The sequence below is a fragment of the Mesoplodon bidens genome (assembly GCF_964165515.1).
Source record: "Mesoplodon bidens genome assembly, chromosome: 9".
NCBI lineage: Eukaryota > Metazoa > Chordata > Mammalia > Artiodactyla > Ziphiidae > Mesoplodon > Mesoplodon bidens.
The window spans coordinates 63,117,532-63,128,250 of record NC_138166.1 but is presented as its reverse complement, the minus strand read 5'-3'; the positions used below and the strand labels follow the sequence as shown (position 1 = coordinate 63,128,250).

Sequence of the window (10,719 nt, the reverse complement as noted above, 5' to 3'; positions counted from 1 at the left end):
TATTTTAACATTTTCATACAATACTAGAAAACTCACCTTTTCCCACTTTTAGCTTAATAGTAGTTTCTTGTATTTATAAAATAACCACATTCAAATCTTACCATGGAGAAGCAACATTTTTAGTTCCGTTCAATTTCTTCACTTTAAATAAATAAAGAAATCAACTATATAACCCTCTGATTATAAATCAAATCCAAGATACTGTTTGACAATGAGATGCTTTTATTAAACTCGATACATTTAATATATAAGAATTCTGTGAAAAAATTGGGGTATCAAATAGGATCTGGGTCTTTGCATTACAAAGTCTGCCCCCAAAAGATGTCGTCTCACTATATACTGTGGCTGAAAGCATACAGATGACCAAAAAGCAGCAACATCCTTTCCTGGTAAGACAAGTTCAACTGACTTACCCATAGTATTACAAGTCCTCCTAGAAAAATTAAAAGTCCCCATCCCCATCTCTACCTATTGTTATCTCCTGGCAGGTGAGCTGTATGAAGCACCTTCATCTGTGCTTGGCATGAGGTCCACACATGATCAGCCTTGGGAAGGCCATCTTCCCCTCAACCAGACAACTCTACTTCAACTATTCTGAAACTCCTTGGAGGGGTGAAACTTCTGGAAAAATGAAAGAGAGCAAGAGAGGGAAAAGGTGTGAATATTGAATGGAATACACAAATGATCAAATTCAGCTGCACCAATGCCAAGGGGAAGGCTGAATAAGTTAGAAAACAAGCAATTTTGCAAAATGCTTTCTGGTATGACAGAACCTGACCAGTGTCTCGCTGTTCCTGACATACCATTTGTGAAGGCCACCCATTCTCTTACCAGGCATGGGCGTCTCCACGATGAGGTGTTTGTGGTTGGTAAACAGTTCAGTGGAGTCTTGCTCTACTGATCTTTCTTCTAGGTCTGATTCTGGGATCGTAGCACAGCCACCTAGATGAAAAATACAAACAATATTTTAAGCAACGTGTAGAAAAATCTACCTCTCCATACGGCAACCTCAGCTTAAGAACATACCAGTCATGAAGATAATAAATAAAGAGACAACAGGGCTTCCCTGGTGGCGCAGTGGTTGAGAATCCGCCTGCTGATGCAGGGGACATGGGTTCGTGCCCCGATCCGGGAAGATCCCACATGCCGTGGAGCGGCTGGGCCCATGAGCCATGGCCGCTGAGCCTGCGTGTCCAGAGCCTGTGCTCCGCAACGGGAGAGGCCACAACAGTGAGAGGCCCACGTACCACCAAAAAAAAAAAAAAAAAAAAAAAAAAAGAGACAACAATCTTCAGGAGTAGACCAAAAAAGAATAATCTTAAATGTTTCTCTTTTGGTGAAAGGCTGGGAATGAGTCATTGCCTTTAAAGACATACCGATGAGCACTGAGCAACAGCAGCAATGGTGTTGTCTTCAAATTTAACCCTTTTAAGTCAGAAAGGACAAAATCTATAGCATATGTGATATCCATACTATAATGGTACCTCAGCAGAAATTCCCTATAATACCAGAGCACCAGAAACTATAAAAGAAACAAAGCACATCGACTGTGAGGGAAAGAAAACTTCCCTGAACAAAGAGGAAGGCCACCGGTGTTCTGAGTTGGTGACTAGCTTTCAATTCCAAGGTGACTTGAGGATAAGCTGGGACCACTGCACTTTTAAAATATTAGGTATAAGTCATTTGATTTTATCCACCAAAATATTGTACAGAGAACTCATGTTGAGAATTTCCTGACTACATCTGCAACTTTATTAGACTAATTTGACTAATTTTCTGGAAATGTACTAACATGCTGTATACTGTACACATTTTTTCCCAAAGCCATTCTTCTTGTAAATGAAGTGTGATTTTTTCCTCTTCTGAGGCTTCTCATACACTGAGTCCAAAGCCTCCATATTCAAGTTCGGCTTTATGTGTGAGGAGGTTTGTAAAGAGAGGGTACCAGTAGCACTGATGTGTAAACCATGTCACTCAAATGAGAGTGAAGTCAAGATCCCAGGTCTGAAGGAAAGTACACCTTACCATCCATCCCTCTGTATCAGCTCTGACAAAGAAATCGATGTTGAGGGAAACTTGAGAGATAAGGATTTCCACACTCATAAAATAAGAACTAGAGGTAGCCTCAGAGGTTCCCCAAACAGGAAATGTTAGAATTATCCATCAATGCAATGGAACTTGCCCGGCTTTATCTTAAAATAGCTAGGGCCCCATCCAGAAGGAGAACCAGGCTTATTTTTAATCTCTTTCTAAAGACTGTAGATCATGGTAACAGTAACTATCATTATTACATACTTTCTCAATGCTGAAAACTCTGCCCATATCATCTCATTTAGTTCCTACAAACCACACCATGAAATAGAGGTTATTATTCTGCTTTTACAGATAGGAAGACTGAGGTTTCGGGAGATCAGTACATCATTTCCTGGAAATGTTCTAACATGCTGTACACTGTACTTATTTTTTTCCCAAAGCCATTCTTCTTGTTAATTCTTTGCCAAGGTCACACAGCTCCTAAGGAGTAAGACAGAGCTCACACCCAAGCAAGACAACTCCCAAAGCCTGTGTTATCTAACCATTTACTATATGGCTCCCAGTTGCAGGATCAACCAAAGAGATACCTGGCTGCAGGTCTTGGGTGTCAGCAGGTTTTATCTCACCTGATGATCTACTAGGTGTGGTTGCGAGGAGCACTGCTTAGAGTATTGTGAGGCCAGGGACAGGCTCAGAGGTGCCGGGACTTTGGAGAAGCCCAAGAAGTAGCACCCTTCTTCTCCTCCTGGACTCTCACCCAATTGAGAAAAAAGGAATAGGGTATGCAGAGGTGGGGAAGGGGTACCTCTGCAGGGAAGAACAGAAAGAAGGGAGTGCTCCCGGCAAAACAGAACCCTGATCCCAAGAAAAAAGGTCAAAGAATGGCTTTCTAGACTCATAAATCAGATTAAGTCATTTCTCCATCCCCAAGGCAGAGGGAGGGAGGAAGCAGGATGAGGGCAGGAGTGTTGTACTGATGCAGCTACCTTTGCACACAAGGAAACTTCAAGACTGGGGAAGAAGTGTCTCCAGCCAACAGATGGGAGAGAGTGCAGTGATCTGACAGCAGTGCTGCCGTGAGTGGGGAGAGGCAGGTCTCCGCTGATGAATCAGTGTCTATCGTTTATTCCAGCTGGCTCAGTAGTGAGGCAAGTGAGAAGGCTGAAGACTTCAAAAGCACTAGCTCTTCAATCAGGTGGGCACAAAAGGAAAAGTCACTTGCTGTAGACCATCTTGTAGACTATACATTACATAAATTACAACGTATGTAATTTCCTCTCTTGTCCTTGGCACAAAAGTTTTGCTTTGTCCGAAGAACAGAGATGACTAATTTCTCAAATCCCACTGCAGGGCTGACCAGTCACTTGCCCTAGGAATGTTACCCCCTTGTCTTTGGCTACCTCCTTGTGGCCAGACTGACCAACCATATGCCCAGAAGTTCTGCCACTTTAAGCTTGGAAGGAACAATAGGATGTAAGATCTGGCATCCCAACCAATGGGAAATGGGGGAAGGGAAGGAGCCTTGCAGAAAATTCCCCTCCTGCCTCTCTCCCTGGATCGACTCTGAATTATTATTTCTTTTTGGTCAACCTCCAGAAAAGTGCTGTGTGCTGAGTAGATGCACCTGCTGGGACTCTTCCTGGCTCTTTGAGAGACGTGGTCACCAGCATAGGATTCATCATTCTGTATTACTTCACGTATTTCCTTGACTTGCTTCCCTTTTTCCTCATCCTCCTTTCCTTGAGTTGGCCAAATAAACTGCCACTTTAATTCCTGCCTCAGGCTCTGTTTTCTTGAAAAACTCATTGACACGGGAAGTAGTACTAAAAAGCAGGCCTTCAAGATGGAATTTTGAGGTTAGATCGCCCATCTATCTGTAAGAAATAGGGGTTCCATGGCTGCGGGTAAACAGACTGGGAATAACTTCTGTTATGCAATTACCTAAGCTTTCACCCATGGTTCACTGGGATGATGTGCATGTAGAGGTCAAGCCCAGGAGATCAAGTAGCTGTGGCATGGCAACATTTATAATTATAAGGATTCCAGAGTAGGGTGGCTGCTTCTGATAACTAGATACCTTGCAAAAAGAAAACGGCAAGTTCAGTGCAGCTAGCAGGCAACAGAAGGCAAATGCGATCTCAGGCCCCACCCACACGTACTGAATAAGAAGGGCAAATGGGCATATGTGATGAGATTTTTGCTAGGAAAAAAAATATTTGTTAAAAATTTCAGAGTAAAAACAAACAAACAAAAATTTCAGAGTAAGTAGTAAAAGGAGAGAAATAAAATATAAAATTTCCAAACTAACAGAGACCTCCTGAAGCCCATTGTAGCAATGCTTCTCAAAAGCACCAGCCTTAAAATTTCCTATCTATCTAAACCAATACTTTTGTCACATATAATAAAAATGAATAAAAGGAATTACTAGAAAAATAAAATGAACAATATATAGGCCCTTATCTTTTAGATTCAATCATTGTAAAAAGTACACTGTCAATTGCTACAAGTTTCTGAACGCTTATTCTCAGTTTCAAGTAACAGACAGTTTGCAGACAGATGCTAGTCTTCTATTCACACTTTGAACAGCACTGATTTCAAGATATGGTCTTCATTAATTAATATGATACATGGAATTATAGTTAAAAATAATAATTCAGCCAACTCCTAATTATCAGAAGCTCAAATAGCCAGTAAACTCATTCTGGCAACAGCAGGGGCTTCTCACAACTTATGTACCTCCCTTCTACTCCAATATCTGTCTGGCAGCTCCCTCCTTGCATAATGTCCAGAACAGCCCCCCTCTCCCCACCAATATGGGATGTCCAGGCTCTCCTTTGCCCACTGCTGGTACAATTATGGAAATCCACTTCTATCCCTGTGCTCTCGTGTAAAAAGGAGTTTCATCAAGGAACCTGGGATCCCGAGTCAGAACTCTGGGGGCATTTTCATAAGGAACAATGTTATAAGTGGTGGCTTCATTTTAGAGTCCTATTACAATTAAAGGCTTAAAACACTTTTCTGGAGTAATATGGAACCCTAACACCTGCAGGTGAAATTTGAAAACATGAAGCATGTATCACAAATTGCAAACAGTATCTACAGCATTTGGAACAAGACAGTTTATAAATTGGAGATTACACCCGTGATGTTTAAGAGGATGTTTTTGAGACATTTCACTATGCTCTCTCTTCCTCTGAATTGTTACCGATCAAATTATGTGCATGACCACTTGTGTTAACTAAACCTGGCTGTAAAAATTTGTTTCTTTGCAAATTAGTAGCACATTAAGGTATATAGCAATCCTCCTATATATAAAATAGATAAACAACGACAAGTATAGCACAGGGAACTATATTCAATATCTTGTAATAACCTATAATGGAAAAGAAGCTGAAAAAGAATAGATATATATATATATGTATATGTATAACTGAATCATTTTGCTATACATCTGAAACACTATAAATCCACTATATTTAAATTTAAACATTTTTAAAGAAAAATTTTCTGGCTACAATCCTCATGTAGCCAGAAAATTATTTAAGTAGAAAATCTTACCAAAAATTCTGAAAAATAGGAGATCACCCTATATTTATAAAGATAATTCAACTCTAGGGTTTTGTTTTGTTTTTTTAATGGATTACAAGCTATCCTTAAATCTGTTTCTGCATTCAAAAGCAAATTATAAAATTGTTGAAACTTCCTCACCAGGTGGAACATATTTTATCAACAAGGAAATTACACTAAGGAAATTCTAGCCACTGTCAGAAAAACAAACAAACAAATAAAAACAATAAAAAAAGAGCTCAAGGACTTCCCTGGTGGTCCAGTGGTAAAGAATCTGCCCTCCAATGCAGGGGATGCGGGTTTGATCCCTGGTCAGGGAACTAAGATCCCACATGCCGTGGGGCAACTAAGCCTGCAGCCAGAACTACTGAACTCTCGAGGCTCAACTAAAGAGCCTGTGTGCTGGAAACTACAGAGCCCAAGCGCCCTGGAGCCTACTCACCATAACTAGAGAAGAGGAATCCCGCATGCCACAACTAGAGAGAAGCCTGCACACCACAATGCAGAGCCCGCGCTCCACAATGCAAGATCCCGCATGCCTCAACAAAGATCCTGCCTGCCGCAACTAAGACCCAACGCAGCCAAAAATAAATAACTAAATAATAAATAAGTCTTAAAAAAAAAAAAACAGAGTTCAGGTCCTCTCTGTAGGTTGCTATAGCATGAACTATAAAAGTTATAGAGTTCAAAGGTCAAGATAGGAGGCCAAGCAGAAACAAATGTAACTGTCTAGAATACTAGAGATCAAAATCAGAATGCAGGGTAAGCACTGGTATTCTGGAAAACACGTTATCAGCTGGCTTTCAAGGAAAAAAGGTAAAGCCCTAATCTGTAGTGTTTGCCCATTTCTTTGGTATAAATACTCCTATCAGGGCCAGTTTCAAGCAAACAACGTTCATGGCCAGTTTCAAGCAACCAACGTGACATCACCAAACGTGGAGCTTGGCAGAGATGTGTAAGAGGACACCATGAGATAGCACTTTCACCATTCAGATTCCGTAGACATAAATAATCTCAAGAGCATAGAGAATAGTAAAATGTAGTAATAAAATAACTAGTGAAGAGTTTTGAGGTGTATTATCTTTGTTCTTAATACAATTTATTTGGTTATAAGTTTACATAATTTAATTTTTAATAACGGCTGAATTTGTTAACTGGCTCACAGAATTCCTAAAAATTCAGTGATTGGTTCTCACCAGCCAGTGTGAGCCAGCTCCAGCACTGAATGCGGGCTTATTTGTAGGGAATTTAACAAAGCCTTGATTCAAACCATGGCTCAGCATTTATGAGCCAAGTGACCTTCCTGAGCAAATTATTTCACTTTAATGAGGCTCAGTTTCCTTATCTATAAACAGAGACTATGGCAGCCCTACTTCATAAGGAAGAAATTGATGAGCATGTGTAAGTGATTGGCACATTGAAAACCACATTAAGTTCTGACTATTTACTCTCACGTCAAACTTAGGAACACTAAAAGAAGAGTAGAGTGAATAGGCCAAGACGGAAGTCCCTAAAGTTGGGAGTCTGAAGGGGTAGGGTTCACACAGCTGATACACCCATGGGGCCAAAAGACACAGCTCTGCAGCAAAAAAAAAGTGTTCAGATACCTTAAACATGTGGCCACCTCTGAAGCTGACTCACGCTACTTGATCTGCAGAGTTCTATTTGATAGATACTTGATTATAACCCAGATAAATTCTGAGGGCCCAGCTTACCTGCCTCACCATCTACCTTGTAACTCAGGTAGCCTAAACCAGGGGTTGGCCAGATAGTACATATTTTTTAAGCTCTGTGGGCCACCTGGTCTCTGGTGCAACTGCTCAGTTTTGCCATTGTAGTGCAAAAGCAGCCAAGGACAAAATGTAAATGTGAATGAGCATTAGTTGTGTTCCAATAAAACTTTATTTACTAAAACAGTCAGATCTGGCCCATCGGCTGTAGCTTGCCAATGCCTGGCCTAACACAAGGCTCACAGAAAGCTACTCTTCAACTGCAACCTAATTCTAAAGGTTCCTAGAGGCATTTAACACTGCCAGATCATCTCATAGTATTACTATAACAATAGCAATAAGGAAGAGGAAGAAGAGGAGTAATAGTAGCAGTTCTTTAATATTATTTTCCCTACTGCTACAAATGCTCTTTTTGTTTGGGCAGTGATAAGCTTTTTAAAAAAAAAATAGACTAATTTTTAGAACATTTTTATATGTACAGAAAAATTTAGTAAATGGTACAGAGAATTCCCATATATTCTCCACACAGTTTCTCCTATTGTTAACATATTGCATTAGCATGGTACATTTAATCAATGAACAAATATTGATACATTATTAGTAGTTAAAATCTATAGCTTATTCAGATTTCCTTAGTTTTTACCTAACATCCTTTTCTGTCTCGGGATCCCATCTAGAATACCCCATGACATTAGTTGTTGCATCTCCTTTGGCTCTTCTTGGTGGTGACAGTTTCTCAGACCTTCCTTACTTTTGATGGCCTTGAAGTTTTGAGGAGTATTGGTCAAGCATATTGCAGAATGCCCTTCTACTGGAATTTGTTTAATATTTTTCTCATGACTAGATTGGGGAAAAATTTTAAAGACAGTTTCTTTTCATAAATTCTTAGAGTTTCCCAAATTTTAGGATTGTCTCCAGTTCTTCTTTTCCTCTATCAAAAGTGAAAGCCAGGTGGGCAGTGAATGGGGAGGCCACTGAAGGCAAAGGAGGCCAACAGCAAGGCTTGACTTAGACTGTGAAGTTCTCAGGAGTGGGTCAGTCTGGATCTAGCTGTTGGACACAGGCAGGTTATCAGTTGCCCCAACTGTAAAGAGAGGGTCTTAATGAGGCCTATTGTGAGGATTATGTGAGACCGTGTACACTGAACACAGTGCTCAGCACAAAGTACATTTTACCATCTCTGTTTTCTACGAATTTTCTTGGCATAGATACACTTTCCACACCATATCGGTGGAATCAAAGAACTTTAGCTTTTAGTGCAACCACCTTCATTTAGGAGACATCAAAACAGAGGCTCAGAGAGGGTAGCGGATGCCCCTCATATCCTAGAGCCGACTCCTGGTTCTCCTGCTTCCTAAACCATTAGAGCTTTCTCAAGAATACCTTTTTTCCCATCAAGATCTCAGTGGATTTGCTTGTGAGTTGGCTGTCCTAACCAGTACTTCCTTTCAGTGATACAGAAAACCCAGAAGGTTGGCAAGCTGTTCTTTGGGTATATTTTAGGACTTTGCAGATTTATATTCTTGCAACAGAGACCTTTGCAATCAACTGAGTGTATGGGTGCAAATGTTCCATTCCTTCAGGGAGGAAAATTTTTTTTTCTTCTTTTTTCTTCATATATTTAAAAGCAATCAAACAAGGAGACACTTTGAGAATCACAAATGACCACAGACCATGCTCTGACTTGCCAGCCAAAGAATCTTCTGTTCACATGCTTGAATTGCCACTAAGAATTTAAAACAGCAGAAACCTCAAAAATATACACCAGTGACATTTTTCTTTTAATCAAGATTTACTTGATGGATAAAGTGTTTTTGAAGTTAACATTCAGATTTCATTTCAAAGGTTTATAATTCACGTGAAGTGTGGCGAATGGGTGCTTTGAAAAGAATATTTCACTATCTTAAATATGAAAAGCTTCCCTAAGAGTAGTTAAAAAATTCTCCAAAAATATATTCATTTAAAATAGTTTTACTCTTTACCCTTTCTCAGTCTCCCTCTCCCTCTCTGTAAATGTGTACGTACAACCACACATAGGCATTAAAGATATGTGTAAGAGTTTTCCTGATAATTCTCCCCTACTCTGTTCATTCTTCTATTTTCTTAAAATATATTTTTTTAGCCCAAGGAGAGTGTAAGCTATAGAAAGCCAAGAATCCTACTGTACGTTAGTGTAGCAATTTTAACCAAGTATTTACAAATTTTTTGACAAAATGGAAGAATGGAAGGAAGAGGGGTGGGTAAAAGAGAGAAGGAGATAGAGGATGAAAAGGAAAAGTGGTGAGGGGAGGATGAATTATCAACATATTCCATTTTTCTGTGTACACTTCTACAGATGATGTTTGGGGTGACTTACTGAAGGTATAGATAATAAAATATTAAAGAATAAAAAATACAATAGCAGTTAGAAAAATTTAATGCAGAGTAGGAGGTATAGCTAGGAAAAATTGTGTCAGATAAAGACTTACACAAGGGCTGCCATGGAGAGAAACAGCAAAAGGCTTGGAGGAAAAGTGGGGCTGCACTTCCCCTGTTAATTCTCCACTGACTTCTCTTCTTCCACACTGGACTTCAAAGGGCCCAGTTCATCTTGTACTTGGACTTAACATTTCCTTAAGAGCACACCATAATTGGTAAAGCTATGCTTGTTGGAAAGTTTTTGCCTAATGATGTGTGTGTGTGTGTGTGTGTGTGTGTGTGTGTGTGTGTGTGTGTATGACTCTGTTCTGTGCTTATGGGCCATTTTAGAAAGCCAAGACTTCTGTGAAATTGGGTTTACCAAGGTGCTTACTAAGCAGATGCTCCAGAAAACTACACATATAGGAGATTGTTAAAAATACAACAGTCAGACCTTGTCAAAGCACATCTTGGAAATAAAGCCCTCAAGAATGTAACGTATCATTGAATGAGTTCTTACCACAGCGTGGCAAATCAGGTTGATATCATATGGTGACACTGCTTCTCTGAAGGAGGAACTGGAGAGCATATGTCAATATCGTTCTCATCTCCCCTTCCATTCTGCCCTTTACTTTGTTGTAATGTAGAGGCATCTCACACTTAACCTGGTACAGTTTTATAGTTTCAAACTCAGGAAAACAGAAGAAAACAATGCCTTTCTATATAGTCTTAGGTTTCCAGTTGCAACATGATGTTTGTTTTTCTATGTTTCTTTTAAATCCATTCGATAACTTTTCTTCCTCCCTATATTTGCAGATGACATGCTGACTGCTAGTAGCTCATAATGGTTAACCACTGAGAGGCAGGTGAAGTTCACTGTAATGTGTGTCCAACATGATGCCTGTGGAATGTTTGGGATTTCATTTCCACTACCTAATAATAAACTTTGATCCCCCCTACACCTGGTAAGAACTTAAAATGTGTTCGGGAC

The 10,719-nt window shown here is 39.9% G+C and overlaps 1 protein-coding gene across 8 annotated transcripts in view; it reads right to left on the bottom strand.

Annotated features, from left to right (window-relative positions):
* Positions 1–204: 204 nt before the first annotated feature.
* BBS9 (Bardet-Biedl syndrome 9) overlaps positions 205–10,719 on the bottom strand; it is a 481,831-nt gene continuing 471,316 nt past the window's right edge. For all 8 annotated transcript variants that reach the window (XM_081244834.1, XM_081244836.1, XM_081244841.1 and 5 more), the window contains 2 exons: positions 832–942; positions 205–621 (listed from right to left, as the gene is read on the bottom strand). In XM_081244834.1, coding sequence (XP_081100960.1) covers positions 590–621; positions 832–942 — 143 coding nt within the window. In that variant the 3' untranslated portion in view covers positions 205–589. The remainder of the gene's footprint in view (positions 622–831; positions 943–10,719) is intronic.